This window comes from Coloeus monedula, assembly GCF_965178545.1.
Source record: "Coloeus monedula genome assembly, contig: HAP1_SCAFFOLD_68, whole genome shotgun sequence".
Lineage (NCBI taxonomy): Eukaryota > Metazoa > Chordata > Aves > Passeriformes > Corvidae > Coloeus > Coloeus monedula.
Window position 1 is genome coordinate 111,893 of NW_028120823.1, and position 24,234 is coordinate 136,126.

The window sequence follows — 24,234 nt, forward strand, 5'->3', positions numbered from 1 at the left end:
CCATTCCAGGAGTTTAAGGTGGATTTGAGCAGCTCCTGGGGACATGAACACCACCCACACCTCCCAGCTGGCTCAGCCCAGAGTCCATCCAGCACTCACAGAGAGCTGCTGGGAGCTGAAATTCTCCCTGCTCCCCCTGCCTGGGAAACCCTGCCTCCAGCTCCTGGGAAAGGGGAGCTGCATCCTGCTGGGTGCCCCTGGCTCTGGGCAGCTGCCGCCTTCAGGCGGGGGGATGGCTCGGGCAGCTCTGGTGACTGTTCCACCTCAATGATTTTGTGTTTTCCTGCATTTCCCTGGGCTGGAGGGGAGCAGGGGGTGCGGTGGGAGTGCGGGAAGGCAGCGGCGGGGAGGGCAAGGAGTGGGGCCGGGCACCGCACGGCGCAGGGGGGCTTCTGCTGGCAGTGGAGGGGCGCGACCGTACGGAGGCGTCCCCGCCGCTGCCGGCCACTGCCCACGGGGCTCCTGCCCGCCCCCAGCGCCACTGACCCCACACCCCGTGTCCCCACACTGGGAACCACCACGGAAAATCATGCTGGAACCTCTAATCCTGAGCCCGAGCCTTGACCTTTTATCCCCTGACCTTTGACCCCTTGACCCATTCCTTGACAACCCGACCTTTGATCCCTTACCTTTGACCATCCAGCAAGTGGCCAAGATGCCCGCGGGTGGCTACGCCAGCGAGTAGGTGAAATGGAGACCGTGGCGATCGTGCCAGACCCGAAGGCGAGCTCCTCGGGCAAAAAGATCCACGATGATGTCGAGACTCAAAGGCCGATGACAGAGATGGGTGGGAACTGCCCTGCCCAGCAAAGGCTCGGGTGATGCTGAGGAGAAACCCTCTCCCTTTACTTCCAAGGGGCCCTCCCACAACAGCCCTCTCCTCTAAGCTAACTTCCAATTGCCTCCTGGAACTCCAAAGGCCTTTCCCTTCTCCCAACCACCGCTCCCAACACTTAGCTTTCTGAAGACAAACGGACAAAATCCATCCTTGGCAGAAAAAATGCATCAGCACCTCGGATGTCAACACGTTCCCCACGGTCCGCTTTGGCAGCTGCGAAAGATGGAGAACAAGGAGAAAATTCAGCCTCTGACAACACACGCCAAAAGAGACCCCTTCCGCAAGGCCCCCTCCCTCGAAACTGCCGAGGCTCAGCGCTTACCTGCTCTCTCCAAACTTCAGCTCCACACCTGCTCACGGTACCTAAGACAACAAAACAGAAAACGTCACTGTTGCCCTCCAGAAGAGCATCCCCGGGCTACTCCACACCACTGCCCCGGCTCACCTCAAATCCTGATCTGACTCTGGAGGTGGCCAGGACAAACCTGCACAATGAAAAGGGACACGCTCAGCACGCTGCCATAGACCGCTGGCCTATCAGCCACCCCACCTAAATGCCAACTCACCTGCTCGCCTCTGGCCCTTGGCACGCCCAGGGCAGCAGCAGCACCTGCAGAGAAGCAAAGCAAAAACACACAAAACATGCTGAGAGACTGTGAAACCACAGCCTCCCTGCTCCGACTGAAGTACACCACACCTATACCTTAGGCTTGCACCCTCCAGCATCCAGGGCCAGGACATCCTGCAAGTGGACCACCTAAAACACACAAACAACAATGGATGCTTAGAGCTGCTCCAAAACACACAAACAACAATGGATGCTTAGAGCTGCTCCAAAAATTGAGACCGAGGCCGTAACAACTCATTCTGTCCACCGGTCACTGCTCACCTCGCTCCATCGCCCCTGACTGCCAATATCCGGCACTACTTCCAAAAAAAAAAAAAGACATGGAACAATGCTGTAACATAGTAGCATGACATAGCCCAGCAGGACTGCAGAGAGGGGCAGAGAGGGAAAGCCGGCCAGGATCTCGTTCCCAGCCCTGAGCAGGAGCTTTACTGGCCTGACTGTCCTGTACTACCCGAGCTCTGGGGACAATGAACCAGGCTCAGTCCCTGCCTCACCACTGGCACCCTGAAATTCTGGCACTGCAAGAGTCAGGGGAGGTTTCAGCAGTGATTTCAGCAAGGTCAGAGCCGCTCCCAGCAAAAGCTGTTCTTAGACTACTCCTGGCAGAAGAACCCAGAGTACCTGCCACTGCAGGATGCTTGTGACTTCCAGGTGGAGGAGAAGGGTGGAAACAATCCAAGATGAAGACAGAATGATGAACACAGCAAAGAGGATTTCTGTATGCTCTGCACTGTTTTGTCACGTTCAGCCCTTCCTGGGCTGTTCTCTGCTTGTTGTTCTCAAGATCAACATCTCCGACTAAGGGCGGGTGATGTGAATTCCAAGGAAGTACAATTCAATTCTCCCCTAGATCTTTCCCTAAAGTACAAGATACTGATTCACCTCCCTTCCCACCAGAGTCAATCAAAGACTATCCAAAAACGTAAACTATGATCATGCGGAATCTGGTCTCCATTAGAATAATGTAGTATTTTTTATCAGAGCTTTGGTTAAATGTAACAACGCAGGAAGTGCCTGTGCTCAGGTTATTGGAGAGTGCGAGGTTTTCTCATCGCATCAGCCCTGTCAGCTGACAAATGTGGCTGTGCACTAAGGCACAAAGCACCGACGTTTGCACACTACAGCTGGAATCTGCTATCTCTGTGTGCAGACACAACCACTGCTCATCACAGATAAACCCACAAGGGCTGCTCCAGCACTGACTTACCTGGGGAAAAACCAGCACTAAGAGGAGCAAAATAAAAAGCATGGGAGTAGTAGTTTCACCCTGAGCAGCTCCGTGAGATGGGCAGGAATCAGAGAATCCCCTGAGTAACTCTGAACTTGCTTTTCCTGATCACCTTTCACAGAATCCATAGCAGCAACCCATGAACATCCCGTGTGTAGGTTTATTCCAAAACCCACTTGCAGAAACATCAGGATATTGCACCTAAAGCTGCCTCTGCCAGAGGGAAGCAAGAGCTGGGGCTGGGAGAGGAAACAGGCAGGAACTTGCTCTCAGGAGAGGCAGCACGTGGGCTGCTGGCACTGCCAGCAGGAGGACGCAGGTGGGAGCAGGTAAAATTCCAATACAAAATGCAACTGGGGAATGTGACGGTGCAGAGGCTGTAGGTTGGCAGTCTAAGACTTTGGGGTTTATCACAGCTCTGCAAAAGCACCGAATTTCGCCAGCAGGTACCACTCATCCTCCTCAGGACAAGCTTCCAAGAGTTCATCTCTCAATTTGTGCCCCAGTGTGGGCCAAGTGCTGGTGGAGCCTGGGCTGGCACCCCGAGCTCTCACCCCAGCTGGCACCCCCAGGCCTTTCCAATGTGCCACTGCCACCCAAGCCACAATGGTGGGGCCTGAGGAAAGGAAGGAATGAGGAGGGACTTAGGACACAATCCTGCCCTTCAGACAGGCAGATTTACCTGTGCTCCAGTCTCAAGGGGGCTCTCAGTGGATAACTCAAGCATCCCGCGTGGGACACTGGGGCCAAGGAGCAGCTGGAGGCAGCTCTGTCACCTGGGCTACCTGTGTGTAGCCATATTTAGCAATAACTGAATTGATTGAAATAAAGGGTAAAAGCTTGACTCAGCCTGTAACTTTCACCTTTCTTTCAAGTGCAAAAAGAAGCAGAAAAATCCATTCATATTGATGCTTTCCAGCTATGTCTCTTTCAGATTCCCAGGTATTCATCCCCTCACAGAGTTTTAGCGGTGACACAGAAGAAAGTTCTTTGCGTGCTGCCAGAAAAACGAGATTTCTCCCATTTTTTATTTTCACACCTAAAGTATGAAAACATTATCATCACACAGAAGAGTTCTGCACACTCTCCTCTGGGCAAGGGGAAGATTCCCTGATAGGCAGATTCCAACCCCTCCTGTCCATATTTACATCCCTAAGGCCTCAGACCCTCTGGAGGTAACCACGGGGTTCCCAGGTGAGAGGAGTCACTGTGAGAACAGAATTAAACCCCAAAGCACCTCTGAGGAGACAGCGCCTGACTCTGGGAGTGCCTCCCTCTCGCGTGGAAGGTGTGGCTTACTCAGGAGTTACTCCAGGAGTTCCTACTCTGCCCAGGCCAGGCCTGCTCCGGACACTCCCCGTGCCCTCAGAGCCACAAACCCAGCTCAGGGCTGGGCTCAGAGCTCCAACACCACCAGGAATGAGCACTCCCTGAGCCCCCTGTCCTCCCAGCCCTGCTCTAGGCTGGGCAGGCACTGAGGGGCTCACTGACACCTCCAGGGTGGCTCTTTAAAGGTGGTGGCACAGGTGCTCCACAGCAGACCTGTGCCAGACCCAACTTCTCCACGGGCAAGGAAGAACCTCCCAAAGCAGGTGACACAAAAAGCTCTGGTGTGGCCCAGGGACTGCTCAAGGTCACAACCAAAATTAGTTCTGAGCTCAGGGTGGTGTCACTTCAGTTCCCTGCCACTGCTGCCACTTCCTGCCACCTTCAGCTTTTGCTCCAGGCACCAAAATATGATTTTTTCAAGGCCAGCCCATCTAAACTATCTGAAATTGCAGCCTGGCCAATCTCGGGAGCTCCCACACTCACTCATGAGGATGAAGTGACAGACCAGCAGTGAGCACTTCTCCCTCTTCCAGCCAAGCTGTGAATTGCTCCTCCCTCAGCTTCAGCAACCACTTTTTGTGCCAGTTCCTGAAGAGAATCTCGTGCTGAACATCCATCACTTTTTCAGTGCAGAGCATTTGGCTTCATCCTCAAGCCCTAGAAACACTCAGCTAAACCAGCACTAAAACCTGATTAAACTTGCATCCTGCACAGCACAAAGAACTTGGACTTGGGCAGGAATCAGAATATCTGGGAATGAAGAGAACCCAAGAGCTCGGAGAGGTTTGCTTTGCCCTTGTCCTGCCTTGGGCTCCTGGCTCTGCCACAGCAGTTACAAGAAGCAGAGCAGCGACCTCCCCTCCCCTCCTCATCAACACAAACCCCCAAAAGCAGAGTTTGTCTCTCTCAGACCCACCTTGAGCTGTGTCCGCAGCAACAACGAGGCTGTTGAAAGCAGCAACCCCACAGCTCGGCGTCTGCAGGGCTGCACCCTCTCCATCCTACAGCCTCTCCATCTCCCCACAGCTTGGAGTGATCTGTTCTCCCAGTTTAGAGAAGGTGACACCAACCTCACTTTGGTTTGGGTACAAACTCTGAGGCAGACACTGAAGGCAAAGGAAGACGAGGCCTTGGTGGGAAGGGACCTTAAAGCCCATCCAGTGCCACCCCTGCCAAGGGCAGGGACACCTTCCACTGTCCCAGGCTGCTCCAAGCCCCAGTGTCCAGCCTGGCCTTGGACACTGCCAGGGATCCAGGGGCAGCCACAGCTCTCTGGGCACCCTGTGCCAGGGCCTGCCCACCCTCACACGGAAGGATTTCTTCCATGTATCTACTCTGAACTGAAGTTTAAGTATCTAAGCTCAAGTTTAGTTATTGCTGAGCCTCTGCTGAAGATAACTGAGACACCATAGTAGGAGAGAAAGGAAACAGGCCTGTAGAACAAACCACAGGCGAGTAACAAACCAAAATGATGTGGCCAAGAACAATTATTGCCACAGAAAAGAAACCTCAGTCACCAAAAACTCCAGTCTATTCCTACATCCTCACCCAGGGGGACTCCAAACACGACACTGCAACTCATGCTCCTCCCAGCTCCACACACACATTGCTGGGACCTCTTGCAAGCTGCTCGAGCTCTCTCCACGTGCCAAATCTGCCCATGGCAGAGGTGCTGCTTTCCTGGCTCAGCTCCCAAGACTCAACTCTCAGTATTTCCGCCCTCAATACTGTAAATTTCTGGTGATCTGGAGCAAAGATTTCTGGCTTGCTGTGTGGCTTCTCACACAGAACCTGACCCCAGGGGCTCAGTCTCACTCTCTCCGTGTTTGACACAAGTCATAAAGCAAGAACTGCAAAGACATTTCGAGGCAGTATCAGGGGCCTGAGACAGCTTTTGAGATCAAAGTTGAAATCTACTGTTTTCTTTCATTGCTGTTAAACTGTACTGGAGTCCTGGGGGCACTTTTGGGCGCCACAGTATACAAAAGATACAAAGCTGACAGCATCCAAAGAAGGGACATGGGGATGGGGAAGGGTGTGGAAGGACCATGAAAGAGCTGCTGAGGGCACTGGGTTTGTTCTGGTAGAGAAGTGTGAGGTCAGAACACATCGGGGCCTACAGCTCTGATCTCCGCTCCCTGGGACACAGACAGGACCCAGGGAGCAGCTGGAGCTGGGCCAGGGCAGGCTCACGCTGAGATCAGGGAAAGGCTCTTCCCCCAGAGGCTGCTGGGCACTGCACAGGCTCCCCAGGGAATGGGCACGGCCCCGAGGCTGCCAGAGCTCCAGGAGCGTTTGGACAGCGCTGCCAGGGATGCCCAGGCTGGGGCTGTTGGGGGCTCTGGGCAGGGACGGGGGTGGGACTGGGTGATCCCTGTGGGCCCCTTCCAGCTCAGGATATTCCAGGATTGTCTCACTCCCCAACAGGGGAGAGTCTGCTCTCACACAGAGCTGCACACACACTGTGCAGGAGGCAGCAAATGACAACAATTGACATTGATACATTAATAAAGCCAAGATATTAAGCAAGCCAAAAGATAAATTTTCCCTTTTGTTCCTGACCAACAAGACCTGTCCCAGTCCCAGTCCAGCCACTAAGCAACTCCAGTGTGACACAGGGACTGTCTCACACCTCGAGGCCGACACACAACAGCAGCACAGCACCGGGAGTTTAATCACGTTTCCCTCATTAGAGGAGACAATTAATGACCGATCAGGTGCACAACCACTCCTGCAGAGCGCTTCACTAGACCCCGTTTTGCAAGAACTCCCCCAGGCTGCAAAGCCCCATTTGCCAGGGACCTGAGAGAAGAATTCGGTAGTTTTAAAGGAATGTCAGGAACTAGGAATACACCTGAGTGTAGGAACCGAGAGTGCCGAGAATATTTCTCGGTTTCCATCTCGCCCGATCCATCTGTTACGGCGCAAGGCAGAGGCAGGTCCCTACCTCCCGAGCCTGGGGTCCTCCCATCAGATGAGCCATGCGCGCGGCCAGGGGCGGTCCCGGAGCTTCCATCGGGCCCTCCCGCTATCCCCACGCGGCCCGGGTTCGCGGCCGCTTCCGCGCTTGAACGGCGGCGCCTGCTGCTGACGTCATCACTCCCGCCGCTTCCATCCCGGCCTTACTTCCGCCTTCGGGAGCCCTCGCTTCCACGCCTGCGCGGCGCGGCATCGGCCGCCCCTCCTCAGTGCCGGTTACCCCGGCAACGCCGCTCGCGGCTCGAGCCGCTCCTGGCCCGGCCCCGGCCCTGCCCGGGACGTCAGCCCCGGCCCCGCTGCCAGCCCAGCCCCGGCCCCGCTTCCAGCCCAGCCCCGGCCCCGCTGCCAGCCCAGCCACGGCCCCGCTTCCAACCCAGCCCCGGCCCCGCTTCCAGCCCAGCCCCGGCCCCGCTTCCCCGCTTCCAGCCCAGCCCCGGCCCCGCTTCCAGCCCCGCCCCGGCCCCGCTTCCAGCCCAGCCCCGGCCCCGCTTCCAGCCCAGCCCCGGCCCCGCTTCCAGCCCCGCCCCGGCCCCGCTGCCAGCCCAGCCCCGGCCCCGCTTCCAGCCCAGCCCCGGCCCCGCTTCCAGCCCCGCCCCGGCCCCGCTTCCAGCCCAGCCCCGGCCCCGCTTCCATCCCAGCCCCGCCCCCTCTTCCAGCCCAGCCACGGCCCCGCTGCCCGGCACCAGCGCTTCCCAGGCCAGCCCGGTCCCGCCCACGGTCCCGGCCGCCCGCCCGGCACCTCCAGCCACACACGGACGCTTCAGCTGCCACGCCGATACGACCGATAAGCACAGCACCTCCAGCCAGCAGTGCAATTCGTTCGGCTACTGCAGTTCCATCCTAGGAGCTTTCGGCAGCTACACCTCCTACCAGCTCTGTGTCCACACAGCCCCCGTCTGCACCGCAGCCACAGCCGTGGACACACAGCAGAGACATTTCAACAGCTGCCGTGTCACCACGGCATGTACCCCCTATCATCACTCTGATAACACCACTCAGAGGATTATCACAACAATCACACGATGCTGAACCATGTTTCCCGTGCCATTTCAGCGAAACAAATACGATTTTATCTCCAGAACAGAAAGAGGACTTTCTCAACTATACGTGGACACCTCTTCCATCACAACAGGACCAAGCACGTGTCATTAATAGTGACGTCTCGCATCGAGACATTCCATTTCATGCACATTCTTCTCGAACTTCTCAGGGACATTCAGCTGATTTTATGGGACTTTTTCATCCTCAAATGCCTGCTCAACACTTCAGTGAGAAGGATATAGTGACCAGCACAGCTTCAGAAAGCATTCCTCTATCTTCCCAAGCTTCATCTCCTTTTTTTACAACAACCAATACAACTCCAACTTCTCATATGCCTTCTTCACAGCTTCGAAATCCACAACAGGCATCTGATCCCTCATTTTTCCACCGTCGCTTTCAGCGTTCGGATGACTTTGTTCGTCACCTTTATTTCCGACTCAGAGAACGTGCAGATTATCTGCCTCCAGAGGTTGCAGCACTGGGTCCCCACCCCTCACCCATCCCGCATGCTGGCAGTACCCTACCCAGATCCACTGCACCCTCTCCTCCAGTGGCCAGATCGCAGCCACCTGCGATGGCAGGTTCAGCCACTCCTCGTTTATTTCCTTACAGTGCACAGCCGCAAATACCGACCCCTATTCCTCATCCAGGAGGGGGAGAAGAACATGGAATAATAATAAAATAAGAATTTTAAAGTTGTTTATTTTAATTTTTTTTAATTTTATGAGAGAACTACATACCCCGTGACATTTGAGTTTCAATTATTAATTCAGTTAAGGTTCTCTTTAAAGTTTGTTTCATCCTCTCTACCCATCCTGAACTCTGTGGGTGCCATGGGATATGTAGTTCTCTCATAAAATAAAAAAAAAAAATATATATAAAATAAACAACTTTAAAATTCTTATCCCTTAGACCCTATGTTTCCCACCCAGCATGAAGCATACTTGCTTTCTTCTGTGTTAATGAGTTCTTTTGAATTTATAAATACTTGTATTAGCGGTGATGGCGCCCGCCCGCGGAGTGATCCGCCGGAGGGACTATTTGTGATGCGCTCCTGCCCGCGGAGGGATCAGCGCTGATGCCGCCCCGCCCGCCCAGCTGCTCTCGCTGCCTTTTCCCGCTCTCCCCTCTGCTCCCAGCGCTTCTCCTGCAAAGGGCGCGGCTTTTCCTGGGCTCTTTTCCTGCCGGGCTGCAGCGAGCGCTCCCCTCAAGGAGCAGGGGCAGCTTTGCTCGCGGCGGCAGCGATTCAACAGAGCAGGCCCGGAACAATTCCTGCTTAGCCGGGCTTTGAGCACATTCCTGAGCCAGCACCAGCAGCAGCGAGTGAGGCAGCGGCACATGAAGGAGGCTGCGGCTCTGGCCAGGCTGGGGAGGGGTTCCTCTGTAAAAGAAGAACAGGGAGAGACAAACCAGAAAGGGCAGGAAAAAAAGAAAAAGCCAAGACAAACTAAACTTTTTTTAAAAAAATAATCTGGATCCAGAGGGACTTCTGGCTGGAGAACTTCCTGGGGAGCAATCCTGCCCCTCTGGGAGGCAATGCCAGGGCAACTCCAGCTGAAACCTGCACACAAACACCACAAAGATTTCAGATATTTGCAGGAAGCATCCACTTAGCAACTGCTGCTTAATAATTTATTCCCTTTCCCATTCAATGGTACATTCAGTCCACAAGACTTCAACACCTTTCTGGTAGTTTTATTTACAGTCTGCAGCGTGTTCTGTAAAACACAGGAGTGCTCACAGACACACACGCACAAACATTTAAAGAAGTACAGTTTATTCCAAAGGAAGTCTACGCACTACTTTTTCCATAAAAATTATTAAAAATACTTTAGTTACTGTATTCTACCTAAACCAAGATACTTGAGAATTCTTCCACAAGTGATGCCCCCTCCCCACAAAGGGCACTCCGACAAGAAGAAATTCAGGAGACTGCATCACCAAATAAAATCCTAATGGCAACTGCTTCAATGCACCAGAAGAACAACGAATTCCCACTCTGCATCCAGCAATCCCTGCTCTGCAGCCTGTCTGCATCTGCTTTTGTAGGGCTTGTGGGGCTTTTGCATTCACTTCCTTCTCCAGGGCAGTTCCCACAAACAAAGAATGACTGAATTTCTGCAGACTGTCACTCGGCAATCCTGCATTTCACACATGCAAAGGGAAACACTTTCCTTTGAGCCCTTTATTTCAAGGAGTCTCTTTTTTACTGAGCATCCAGTGAGAACAGTGCCCAGTTGTGGCTGTTATTATTTCTCTGCTTTTGCTGCGTGGCAATATTGAGCTGGAGCTCTGCAGAACACCCACTGCAGCCCTTGTCTCACTGGGGCACACCGAATTGACAAAAAAAAGGCACAAAGATGAAACTCCTAAAGCAGCAGCAGCCCCAAGTCACTGAGCTGCTGCTTCCCACCACCAACACTCTGTGTCTCAGCAAACACTTCCAACGCACGAGCCAAGGCCACAGGGGAGTGAAAAGCCCAGAGCCTGCGGGCAGGACAAGCACTCCATTGATCAGTAACAAACCAACACAGCTCAGCTGGATGGTGCACTTAAGACTGGACCTGGAAGCATCAGGAAAAGCCATTGGAACACAAGCTCAGCAGCACAGAATCCATTTGGCACCAGCTGATGAGATGGGAGGCTCTGTGTGGGACACGTTGTGCATTCAGCTTCAACAATGCCACAGCTCCACAGCAGCGCTGAAAAACTTCTGCTTTTAACAGCTGGAGAGGATTTTCTCAATGGAAGTGAAGCTGTCATTAACAGAGGAACAGCACACGATGCACAACATAACCTGCAATAAAAAGCTTTTGCTTTCCAGCATGTAAGCATCCAGGTTACTGGACTTCAGCTCATGGAAACGAATCTGATGATAGATTTTTTTTTAATTTTTCTTGGAACTAAAAAAGTAAAATCTTCCATAAAAGGATAAAGCACAAAAATACTCTCTCAGTACGTCTCAGGAAGCCATTTAATACCTTCCATGTCCTAGGAACAACTAGGCAAAACACTTGGAAAGTGTGAGCAGTAGAAATGTTGACCATTGAATGTTTGGCAGCCGTGTGCTCCAGCCCCTGGGAGGGGCTTTTCTCCCACTCCACACCAGTCCTGCAGCTCCCCAGCTATTTCTTCTTCTTCTTCTTTGGGGGCTCATCCTCAGAGCTGCTGCTGCTGCTGCTGCTGCTGGAGGAGCTCGGATCCGAGTCGAAGTCGGAGGCGGAGGAAGAGCTGCTGGAGGAGGAGGAGGGGGAGGAGGAGGAGTGTTGGGTGGAGTCGCGGGAGACAAGCACTCAAGGCATCATGTTCAGCAAGTCTCGATTTATTTTTCAAAACTACACTTACTTATAGTACCTTTAATTAGCTCATACATATTGCAAAAGTCGAGCTCCTCATTGGTGGGAGCTATTCCGTGGGATCTGCAAACACGGTGGTCTTATCTTCCTCTTCCGTATGGTTTCTGTCTTCTTACTTATCTGAATGCACATTCTGTTATCTATGCAACCTCTTGCTCAAGGACTCAGTGTCTGCATCTTTACTAAGCCTGCTGTGTTATCATGACCTTTGCTTTTTAGCCATTCTTCAGAAAGACTCTCAACAGAGGAGGAGCTGTCCTCACTGTCACTGTCCTCGGAGGAGGTAGAGGAGTCCTGGCTGTCAGAGGAGTCGCTGGCTGAGCTGTCACTGCTGCTGCTGCTGCTGGAACTGGTCACACTTTTGGACCTGGGAGAGAACAAAGAGCTGAGCACAGCCCTGCCAGAGCCCATGGCACCGTGTTCTCTGCTCTGCTGTAATTATCCAAAGATCAATTTGTTGCCTTGAAAATTTCCAGGCCTCACCACCTAAGATGAATTCCTGTGCCCTCCCTCCCTTTCCCACTCCTGGATGAGTGGATTTTGGCCATTTGAGCAACGGCAGAGTGGCCCCAGGGCATGACATAGCCCAGCAGGACTGCAGAGAGGGGCAGAGAGGGAAAGCTGGCCAGGATCTCGTTCCCAGCCCTGAGCAGGGGCTTTACTGGCCTGACTGTCCTGTACTACCCGAGCTCTGGGGACAGTGAACCAGGCTCAGTCCCTGCCTCACCACTGCAGCAGGAATTCTGTCAGTTGTGACCAAACTTGTCCAGCGAACACATCCTACAAGCTCCTTCCTGGGCAGTTATTAATAAGGAGAACCAAGAGACTGTAAACAACCTTAAAGCAGGATACCAAGCTCCAGCCTTTTCTTTGAGAAGCAAATATGGCTAATTTGTGCCTGCTCAGGATCAGAAGGAGCAGCTGATCTCCTGGCAAGAGCCCAGGGTGGAGCACGCAGCAGAGCTGGGACACTGTGGTGGGGTCCTGCCACGTTCCTCACCATGGGGCTGCCGAGTCCCTGGGAAGTGCCCGTTCATTGGGTCACCCTGCTGCCAGCAGTTGTTTCCCACTCCACATTAATGTTTCATCTCCGGCATTTCAAATGCTTTGCATTTCGGTAGGAGCGGGGAGCCTGTCTCCCATGGAAACAGTGCCAGGAGTCCAGGACAGGAGAAGGAGCTGAATGGGAGCACAAACTGGAGAGGTTTCTCACCACAGCTCAGCTGATTGCTGTTACTGAAACCCAGTTCTTGCAGTAAATCAATCCCAAGTGTTTGCTCCTCCATTCTGCCACAGCTCACCTCAAATACCACTGGATTTGGAGCCTTTCAGTGGCCAGGGCAGCTCCGGGTGCCCCAGGCAAGACCTTGGTGGAGACTTTCCCTTGTCAGCAGTTTGCCAGGGGACCCTCAGAACACCTATCCTGTTGTTTTCATCCATGGAACTAGTGGGATTCTCAACCCTGCAAGAGGCAGAAGCACCAGCAATCCTGGCCCTTCCTCACTAGGACTTTCAAAATAAGCCAAGGTCTTCTGTGTCTGTTCAAATTAGCTTTAAAGGCACTGATTTAACAGAGAGGGTATTCCCCCCCTCCTGAAATTCATTGGGAATTAGAAATGGACACAAAATAAAAATGAATGATTCCTAGTCCTCCATCCCTTACTCTTCTCATCAGTCCACAACACTCACCCCATGTGACAGAAAAGAGAAGGCACACTCAGGTTAGGGTTAAACTGTGTTTACGTTCTCTTTTCAGGCCAAACTAAGGAAGCACATCCAAAACCCCCGTGCTTCAGAGTCGGTGCATTTCCTCTTCAGGCCGCTGGAACTGGTAAATCTTATTCCCAGGTCTCACTGGGAACTCCTTTTATTTCTAGTTCACACTTACAAGTAGATAGATTGTGCAACAGGGTTGGAAAACTGCTCATACCTGGCCACAGCTTTCTCAGGAACTTCAGAAGCGATGCCGGTTGTTCCTGGCCTCTGATCCAGTTTGAAGCTTGAAGTAAATACAGGAATCCCAGCAAATATGAATCCTTCCACCCGGTCAATAAGGCATTACTGTGAACAGAAGGGGCAGCCAGCTGGAGTCCCCACTGGGAATCTGTCTGGTCTCACCTTCAGGCAAATACGGCTCAGTATTTGCACTGAAAATGCTTGGAAGCAGAAATCCCAACTTGGAAAAGGAGCCACAAAGGAATAGCAAGATACTTTCCATTTTTTGAAGTGTCAGCTTCTGACACTTCACTCGTCTGTAACAACAGCTCATTTGTAGATCAGCTCTTCCTTTGACTCCAATCCAAAAAAATCTCATGTTCCCTTGAACTGTCCAGTCTCCTTCAAAGACTTAGGTTGATGTTTCTTGCAGTGACTGTGCTGATCCAAGGATCAGCTTTGTCTTCGCTTCCTGCTCGTCTGTGTGTCCCTGGTTTGACATTTTGACCGTTTCCTGCAAGTTCTCTCCTCTTTGTGTGGTTTGTGTGTGACCCAGATCATCAACAGCTGCGGTGGCCCCGAGCTGGCCCCGTCTGTCCTCAGCCCACTGCTTTCTAAAGACACCACCGATTTCCTGAGAGGACACCTGACACCCAAAGAGATAAACCTCTGGGATTCCCTGGGGGAGACATGGACCAGATCCAGGTAAGGACAGAGCTGCCATCTCCCCAGGCTCCCCACGCAGACGGGATGCTTGGATTCCCTGATGCTCCTGCTTCTTCTTTCAGGGGATGCCCTGAAAGACACATTCTTCGTGAATGTCCCCTCATATTCCCACTTTCTGTCCTAGAGCCGAGTGGCCCCGAGACACGAACATCCCCACCTACATCCCCAAATTCCACAACGGCTGGGAACCGCCCACAGAAATCTTCCCTGGAGCTCCCTGGGAAATAGACATTGGACACTTGCAAGAGGAAGGTTAGTCCTGTGTCCCTGTCTCTTCACTCTCCCTCCCCCTTTTCCGGAGAAATGGAGCTGCAGGGGTAGTGGTGTCATGCAACAAGTAGTTGGCTCAAAACTCAGTTGGATCTGGTTGCCCCAGTTAAATACAGAAAGCAAATGAGGCTGGAAAAGGGCAGCAATAATGAGCCTCTCCCAATCCAAGGCAACAGCACCCTACAGCGTAACTGAGCTCCAGGGACACAGGCTTCCCTGGAGAACACCTTGACCAAAATCTGCCAGACCATGACTCATCTACCACTATCCCTCTCCTTTTCTCCGATCAGCTTTCCCCTTTCCTGGTAACACTGACTCCATGTCTGCCTTTCCAGCTCTCCTCAGCCAATGGATATCCTTACTGGAACTCCTCACTCAAGTGTGGCCAGACAGCTGAGCAGACACAGGTCGGGGATGCCTTCAAACAGAACATCACTCCACATGGAAATAGGTAATGGATCCGCACGCCCGGAGCTTTGGCTCCCACCTCGGAACCTCATGAACGCACACGGACACGTACAGTGACACTGGGACGTTTGGGCATCCTGGAGACAACTCCCTGCCACTGTTAATAACCACCAAGGGAAGACAAAGATCAGCTGAGGGGTTATTCCCATAAGCACTGTCTGCTGTTTAACCCCCAGCAGCTCTGCAAGGAAAGGAATCGCAGGTGTTTTCCACGCAGGAGGCAAAAATATTGACTGACTTCATCAGTCCATCCATAGGTCTTGTTTCCCAACATCAGCCCAGCAAAGTGACCTTAAGGATCAGGTGCCAAAGATGCTGCACTGCGCTTTGGCTCTCCATGTGTGTAGAGATGCTGGAATCATGGAATCACAGAAGGGATTGGGTGGGAAGGGACCTTAAAGATTATCCCGTTCCAACCCCCTGCCATGGCCAGAGACACCTTTCACTATCCCAGGTTGCTTCAAGCTCTGTCCAGCCTGGCCTTGGACACTGCCAGGGATCCAGGGGCAGCCACAGCTTCTCTGGGCAACCTGTGCCAGGGCCTCAGCACCTTCACAGGGAAGGATTTCTTCTCAATATCCCATCTAAACCCACCCTCTGGCAGCGGGAAGCCATTCCTCCTTGTCCTTTCACGCCAGGCTCTTCAAGTCCCTCTCCAGCTCTCTTGGGGCACCTTTAGGCACTGGAAAAGGCTCTAAGGGCTCTCCAGAGCCTTCTCTTCTCCAGGCTGAACATTCCCAGCCCTCCCAGCCCGTCTGTGTAATGCTCTAGCTCTTGGAGCACTTCCTGGCCCTTCCTGGCCTCCTCTGGACTCCCTTGAGGATCTCTCCATCCATCCCAAAGTCACCCCAGCTTGCACAGACAGAAGCTGCCTACAGGAGGAATCTGCCTACAGGAGGAATCTGCCCTAAGGGAAGGGCACACACAAACCTCACCCTGTTGGAAACACAGGGCCAGGGAAGAGCAGCCCGACCTCCCAGCACTGCTGGAAAACATTTTAGCTGAGGAAGGAGCTTTGTTTCACTGGAGACAGCAGCTCCCCCTTGGCTTTAGACAAAACCAAAGGCAAACCCACTGTTTAGGGGCTGAATAGAACAGTGTATTTCAGTCCTGCCCACCTCTCCCCCAGGGAACCGACAGGGCGCTGGGTTCAGACAACTCTTCTTAATGAGACAGAATTCTAGAAAATGGGGGAAAACCCGTCCCCTTTCTTCAGAAGTCTTGGGAAGGTCACTTCCAAAGCCAGAACAAACAAGGCCACCCCTTTGCCTTTGGTTTTTCCCCAAGGGAAAGATGGCTCTTCCACCTTCTAACAGCCCTGACACTCATTTCCCATCACCGGTTACTCCGTGGTACAAAACCTTCATCAAAGTACTTTTAGTTCAGAGTTTAGAAGCCCCATCTGCTTCCTTGTTTACATGAGCTCACACCTTGGAAACTGTCACACCTCGGAGCGCAACCAAACTCTTCTCAAACTCCACGCGAATCCTCTGCCGTGATTTGACACATCACTTTACAGGGATTTGACTCAAAGTTTTCAGCTGACCATCCACTTTGCTGATGCCAGTTCGAGTCTGGGAAAAAACCCTCAAGCCAGACTGTTTTTCCATGCTTTTCTGTTCTAATCTAAAGGATTTATAAGCTTTACTACAAGAGTTCAAATCCACAGGCAAGTACCTTAAATCAAATTATATCAGCAAAATAACTCTTCTTCTCATTCACCCCATCACTGATTCTGGTAGGAACATCAGGTGGTAGAGATGCAGTGTGGAGCAGGGAAAGAATTAGGAGCACTTTCAAAGATCTGTCTATTGACTGACAAAAGATCACACATAACCAACTTATGCTTTGCAAAGCAGGATAAAAATACTCAGGCCCATCCAAACTACTTCTTACGCTAGATGTGGCTGATCAATAGCCCGGCTGAAAAATGGACAAGCCACTGTAACAAGAAATACAAGTTTGGAAAAGGAAAAAGAAAAGTCCTGAAACCACAGAACTCCTGAAGCTTGGCTCGCTCCACTCTAATGTGCTCCTCCTGACACTTGCAGCAACTGGCTTCTCTCTTGCCGTTCCGAGAGGAACTCTATTTTGTATAGGGATGTAGACGTGTCTGCATTTAGACACCATCCTCAATACAAACCTCCTCCATTGCTTTTTTCTGACTGGAGATCCTTGCTACTGGATACGATGGTGCTGTTTATTGGGAAGGGTTGCTCTGATGCCGATCACAGCACAGCACAGCAGGAGCTCCCTTTTTGCTCCCTTGGGCTACTCCAATTCCTCTTGGGTGATCTCTGAAATACTCTTTATCAGCTGAGGGCTGACAAAACACACAATGTCTGATTAATCACCCTTCTCTTCTCCAGCCATGACACAAGAGCTGGGTGCACTCAGAAAACAGTTTTCTGAACCATCCTATATAATAACAATCAATGCCTTGTAATTTCTGCCATCTAGATGAGGTCGCCATTGAACAGCTCCGTGTCCCAAGTGCTACCCAGCAGGGAGGGAAGAAGAGGAAGACAGGATCACAGCAGCCACTGATCAGTCATTCACAGGCATCATCACAAAGAAAGAGGAGAGAGTCAGGAATTTCACAGGCTACTCTGTTTCAGCAGCGCATCTCACCCTCCTCTTTTTAGATCTCTACTGATCACTACCTTCCAGTCCCTTCACAGTGCTCTCCTAATCCACATGAGTAACTAAGATGCAGAATGAGAGGGAAAATTTCTTCTGACCTCCAGTCACCTGAGAATCAAGCAGATAAGAGAAAACCTCCGCCCTACTCTAAGGAAGGTGTTTCATAAACTCACCTGTAGCTAAAGCTATTCAGAAAGCCCACACTACCAGACGCAGAGTAGTAAAGAGCCTCTTAATTTGCTGACCCTGGAGAAAAGGCAGCTTTAAACAAACTCTGCTACTCCCACTCTCTCTCCTTAGAACTTCAGGTTGAGATGCCTAGGACCAACTAAAGAAAAAAGTCATTTCATTCATGCCCTGGTCAAGCATTTCACACCCCCTTGTCCCTCCCAATCTACCAGCCAGTCAAACACAGAAAAAGCAAGAGACCCGTGGTAGGCTTCCAGTGGAAATACTGGCAAAATCTTCTTGGACTGCATTATTTGAAGGACCTGAGGTCAACTCACTGACTGGGAAAGACTTTTACTGCTCCACTTAGCCTACCAGCTCAGCTCAGCTCAGCAGCCTCCCAGCTACCTTTAGCTGCATAAGCACATGACCTGCAACCAGAAAGGTGTGAATCTTCCTTAGGAAGGAAACAGACACGGGGAATGAAGAGTGGAGATTAGTCCACACTCTTAGGAACAGGCAACACCAACCAAACACTCTGTGGCAATAGCATGTGTCTAGAAGCTCTCTACCTTCCAGTCCACCTCAAGGCTTTGGGACTTGTGCTGACTTGCACAAAGGAACCCACTCCACCCTGCAGCAGTGGGCTCCTTCTTTCCAGCCTGGATGGAGACATGTCCTGTATTTTGCAAGCATGTCCAGGTGTTCAGAATGGAACATGCTGATCATGATTAGCACCTTAAGGCACACAGCTCTTCCTTTCTCAAAGTATGCTTTGTGAAATTATAGGCAGTGCTATCCCCACCTTTCCAAACAAATTACCCTCCTTCTAATTGCACTTGCCTTCAAAATACTGCCACTTCTTCATTTCAGACTATGCTTCCCTCAGAAGGATGCACAAAAGGTTAGAGTAGCTGCAAGCACCTGCACCTGCAATTTTCAAGTAACTGCGTCTTCAGAAAGGCTTCTGACAACAGGCCATTCTCTGGACATGAACATGGCAACGCTGAGGCAAGATAAATGACTTCGCTACATCTTACAGCCCAGATGTTTAAGGCCAGAGAAGACACCACCAGGTTGTCCTGATACTTCTGCTCATCCTCTCTGGTAGGGGCTGTACAGAGAAGAACACAGTTTTAAATTCTAACTCAGTTTGTGCTTCACTGATGAAGGAAGCAGGAAGAAAGGGAAAGGGACTTCGCTTTGGAGCAAATGGGAATTTTCTTGTGGATTTCAGTGTCCAGGATTTAAACCAGTAAGGGATTTTCTTTAGTAAATCCAAAGGACAATTGGCTACAGAAACTCGTATCTTGACACTATTGATAAGCGCTGACAGTTCTCTGGCTGTGACTTATTTTATTCAAACCTGCTTTCTCCGAATGAACATCTGACAGCAGGACTTGCTCCATTCAGCCTGCAGCAGTTCCACAGGAAAGATGTTGTGAAATTGGCCACACATCTTCGCAACGCTTCCACTTCAACATTTTTCCCACTATGTTCAAATGTATTTGTCAGCTTCCTAAGGAGTGCAGTGTCCATAACATAGGAGACGAGACTTTCATGCAAAAATTGAAAGACCTTGAACTGCAGTGGCAGGAGGAACTCTGGTGTAATACCAGTGCCAGATGGCATGGGTGTGAAAAGCACATTCACATCGATACTGACAGGCTTAGGAGAGACACAGAGCAGGGTGAGCTATTCCCAAAGAAGGTGAATTGACAGTGCAAAGGAGAGTTAATACCAACCAGCTGCTCAGTTACTTTATCAGAGCTGCCCCTGTTTTCAAGGCCTGAAAGAACAGCTCAGTGCCAGAAAGACATCCAGATCATTTGGCTATGCTTGCTCTTATGGAGCACTGTTTTCAATTTCCATCCTAGTGGGGTTGCATACTACTGACCAGTTAAAATCAGCACCTGAGCTGCACAGCAGTATTTCAGTGGCAACACTGGACAGCTGTAGGTTCTGCCCTTCCCCTCTCCCAGCATGCTCCTCAGACACACAGCACACTTGCACCAAAACTCACAGCCACACCCACAGTTTAACCACCTGCAATAGTTTTGGCCCTGGCCAATCTAGCCCTGGGTGCATTGTGCAGCAAGAAGCCATGGGGGCCGTGCTTCTCCCTGACTCCAAGCATCGCTCCAGAGGCCACACAAGCTGTGCGGTCAGGCCGTAAGGCTCAATGGCACACAGAGATCAAGTCCTACCCACTGAGAGCACATGTCCTTGTGGAAGGGGCTGATGAGCGCTGGAGCAAGGGAAAGGGCAGGTCTCTGCAGCTGGGGGCAGAGGAGAGGGGAACAAAGTGGGTGTGTGTGTTTGGGGAGAAGGGAGCAGGGAGGGTGTTCTCCTCCTTCCACAAGCTGGGCCAAAGGGGCTGTGGTGGGAGCAGTGCCTGCCCAGCAGAGGAAGCAAAAGGCAGGGACCCCAGCGAGCACAGTTCCCTCTCAGTGGAACAGCGAGTTCTGCTGTTGGCAGCGATCCTCCTCTGGGAGGTTCCTGCCTGCTCTCCTCACATGGAGCTGCTTGTTCCTGTCCCTTCAGAGGCCTTCCCTCTCTGACGTGGGCCACAGCAGCTTTCTTTCCCATGCTCTGAATGAGGAGGGGCAGGTTTGAAGCAGCACTGGGAGGATTAATTAATATTTTAGCTGTTTCAACCATCATGACTTCTGGTTGCATTCATGAGACAAAATTAATCCCCTGCTCTAGTGAGTTGCAGAAGTGCAATACCGAGATGTGACTGCTGGACACAATCACCGCTTGAGTCACTCTGTCATTTTTTCAGGTAGCTGCAATGGATGGACGTTCTCTAAGAACCATTGGATTAAATATAAAGAAGGACACTTTTCAGGCAATTTGAGAAACTTCTCTCCTTTTATTGTTTTTCCTAACATAAATATCTGGATATTACTGAAAAGCAGCCAAGCAACTACAGCAGTGTAGTTTAATTGCCTAAACTAAGGGTAAGTTTACAAAATAGTTTACACACTGACAATACTAAAGGGCCTCTTGAAGCATGGATAATATATCCAGTTCCCATTATGAAAACTTGGACTACCTATTCTTCCATGGTAGTGTGACTTAAAACTACCTGTTGTACTTTCATATACTAAGAAAAACTACATCCTTAAAAAACTACAATAAGTACAGCTTACTGAAGAATTACATTAAGTCCCTAACAGGCTCTTTTTTGGACTTGGAGGTATGCCAAGCAACCTCTGTCAGTTCATAGTCTTCTGTAAGGATGTGCAGGTGGAGCCAGTTTCTGCCTCGTAGACGCAGGAACATTGCAACAGCACCGTGGTAAACTGAAAGGTGAAGGGCAAGGCCACACAGAGATGTGTGTCTGCACAATGAATTAATGTGCCGCAGCATCTTCCTTCCGCAGGAACAGGAAAGCAGCTTCAGGATTGCCAGTGAAAAAAGCAAGAATTATGCAGTGCTCACGTGGCTGCCATCGGGTGGGAGCCCCCCCAGCACAGCTCTGTGCAGGGAATTCCTCTCAGTGGTTGGAGAGCAGCATCCAGAGGCGGAATCGCAGCTGACCGTAAGCTCGCATCGCCTCTGCGTGGGCGGCCGGATCTCGGGCCAGGTGCTCAAAGAGGTTGAGCGGCTCGACCGTTCGCATTGCCGGCGGCAAGCTGATCTCCGCAGGAAGCCTCTGGTTGCCCAGGACAAAGTGCTCCAGGCGTTTCAACTGCAGGCAGCGGCGCAGGTATGCCATGATGTCCCACAGCCGCCGCGCAAATTCCCTCCTGCGCCACTGGGACAGCGGTACGGTGGTCAGCACGTGCATGACCACAGTCTTCCAGGTCGAGCTGGAAAACCCTGTGCCCCTCAGGATGCAGGTGAAGAGCTGCAGGCATTTCAGGTGCAAGCTCTCACACGGCACCTGCCTGGCGACGTGCTGGAAGAATTTTGCCTCTGCCACAGCGTACGTCTCAGGCCACGCTGTGCTTGCGATGGAGTCGGCCTCGGCGGGCTGGCTGCTCACAAAGATGCTGGAGCCGCCTTTCTGGGCCTCTGTGGGCTGGCTGACCACAAAGATGTCGGAGTCCCCGTGGCGCACCCCAAACAGCATCTCCACCATCAGGCTCTTCTTGCCTTTGCTCAGCCGGAATTGGCAGGACCGGCTGCAGGGCTGAAACACCAAGTGCCATGAGTACGACTGAGGCAAATGCAGCCACGAGCATCTCACCAGCTGGTAGAACCAGTGGGAGGTTTTCTCCACGTCCAGGTAGGAGCCGGTGCAGAGTGTCTCTAGGAGGCTGGGCTTCTGCTTCCGCCGCAGCTCCTCCTGCGAGTGGTGCAGGAAGCACAACAGCTTCTCGCCCAGCTGCTCCCTCTCGCACGTGCACACCAGCTCCACACGGACGCAGAAGGTCCTTGCTGCCATCTGCCCTGCACTGTTCAGCTCCAGGTGGAAGGCGTGTCCCGGTGGGGGATTCAGTGGGACCAGCACGCGGTACACCACATCCTGCTCACGGGGACTCCAACCCTCAAAGGCACTGCCCACCCCGATGGCTTCTTGAGGCACCGGGTAGAAACTATTGCTCACACTGTCAATAAAGACACGCGTGAAGCTCTCCATCAGCTCAGCTGCCACTGAGCGACCTCTCTCCACGTCCTCGACAGGACACTGTATGCGATCCACTAAAAGGATTCCTCGCTTATTCCCAACGTCACAGGCGTCTTCTTCCTCTTCAATTCCACCACTGCTGCCTTTGTCCTTGCCAGCACCACTGCCTTCTTTTTCACTGGCAGCCACATTTCCACCTTCTTCTTCCTTTCCATCTTCATTCTTCTCGCCTTTCACATTCGCATCCCTGTTTTCCTGATCCTTCCCATTCCAATCAGTGGCTCTGTGTTCACTGGAATGACTGTCTTCCTTCAGCTTCATATTGCTGCTTTCTCCTTCATTTATCTTATCAACACCTTCTTCAGTTGAAGCAGCATTGCCATGTTCCTCTCCATTTCCATTTTCATTCTTTTCTCCCTTCCTATCGGCAGCACTGGCTTTCTCATCTTTGTCTCCAAGATTGCTTTCTTCATTTCCAATGTCCTTCTTTTCTTCCTCAGTTGCAGCAAAACCACAATGGTCTACTGCATTCTCACCATCACGGCTGTCTTCTTGTCCTGTCCAATCACTGCTTCTTTGTTCACTGGCATCACTGCTTTCCTGCACTTTCACATCCACTTTTTCTTCCTTTCCATCTTCACCTTCACGTACGTCATCGTTGCCTGCTTTCATATACGCATCATCGGTTTTTTCTTCATTTCCATCTCCTTCTTCTTCCTTTCCAGCATCCTTGTCTGGCTCCACCTTCACATCCTTGTTTTCTCCTTCATTTGCTTCATCTAGGTCTTCCACACCTCCAGTAACATTGCCAGGTTCTTCTTCATTTCCTTCAGCAGTATTGTCTCCTGGCATATTCCCATCACTCCAGCCTTCATCTTTCCTTGCATCATGGCCATCATCACTTTTAACATCACTGTCTTTCTTCAACTTCACATCTTCATCTCGTTCATTGGCATCATTGTCGTCTCCTTCATTTGCAGCCACAGGACTGCCTTCTCCTTCATTTCCGCTGCCACTGTCATCTGCCTCCACAGTCACATCAATGTTTTCTCCATCTCTCTCGGAATCCAAATTGTCTTCTTCCTTTTCTTTTTCCTTCTCCTCTCCCAAGGTCTTGCAGGAGGTCTGGTCCTTGCCGCTGCTGTTGGTTTTGCTGGCTTCAGGACTCCTCCTGCAGCTAAACCACAGGCCCAAGAGGAGCAGGAGTCCAGCAAGAGCCCAGAATGGCCACTGCTGCAGGGCACCAAAGAGCAGGGCTCCCCAGCCCTCGTCCTGCTGCTCTGGGGGCCCTTGCTCCAGCTCCTGCAGCAGCCGAGCCATCTCGCGGTCGAGCAGCTCCTCACGCTCCTGCATTCGCCGGTGCGTGGCCTCATCCAGCCCATCCCCAGCTGGCTGGGGGTACTGGATCAGGCTTTGCACGAGCACGAAGAGCAATGACAATAAAGCCATGGTCTGCAAGAGGACACACAGAAGGGGTTCAGTAGGGCCAGAATGGAGGCAGCCAGTGCAGGGCAGGAGCCACGGGGATGTGGCAGCAGGAAGGAGAGGGCCCCCGGCAGCTGGCAGGAGGCAAGGCCTGCACCGCTGCCCCAGCAAGCACCGAGCCTGAGCAAGGCGCTCCCGCCAGGGGCTGGGCCCTGGACGCAGGGACAGAACACACGCCCCGGGTGCCAGCGCTTCTGCCCCAGCCCTCCCCCAGCCCTGCCTCCCCACCGCCTGTGGGCACTCACCGCTTGCCCAGGCTCTACTGGGGGCAGCGTCAACCAATGGGGCCTTTTATAGCTGCCCCCATTGTGACACGGCCCCTGTGCTGTCACAGGCCCCAGAGCGCATCACAGGCCAGCCCCACCCGCCATCCCCAGCCCGGGAACTGCTCATGGCCCTGGGCACCCAGAGCCTCAACAGACACAAAGTGCAGACCCATCAGTCGTGAACCTGGGAACCCCAGAGCTTCCCTGTACAAAGCAGGCACAAGCGCCCTCCCACACAAACCCTTGTCAAATATAAATTTGTGTGACATGATCCGTGGATGCTCTTGGTATA

The 24,234-nt window shown here is 52.1% G+C and overlaps 1 protein-coding gene and 1 pseudogene across 2 annotated transcripts in view; one reads left to right on the plus strand and one right to left on the minus strand.

The window, feature by feature from the left end:
* Nucleotides 1-21,114: 21,114 nt before the first annotated feature.
* Nucleotides 21,115-22,863, minus strand: LOC309585559 (inositol 1,4,5-trisphosphate receptor-interacting protein-like 1; the record flags this gene model as incomplete). Its single annotated transcript, XM_082303521.1, is given in 3 exon segments — nucleotides 21,115-22,438; nucleotides 22,626-22,629; nucleotides 22,632-22,863. Coding segments are annotated over 3 exon segments (1,560 nt in total).
* Nucleotides 22,864-23,682: 819 nt separating this feature from the next.
* LOC309585554 (epidermal growth factor receptor kinase substrate 8-like protein 2) overlaps nucleotides 23,683-24,234 on the plus strand; it is a 122,990-nt pseudogene continuing 122,438 nt past the window's right edge. Inside the window, exon 1 of the transcript in view lies at nucleotides 23,683-23,760. The product of the transcript in view is annotated as an epidermal growth factor receptor kinase substrate 8-like protein 2 (transcript). The remainder of the gene's footprint in view (nucleotides 23,761-24,234) is intronic.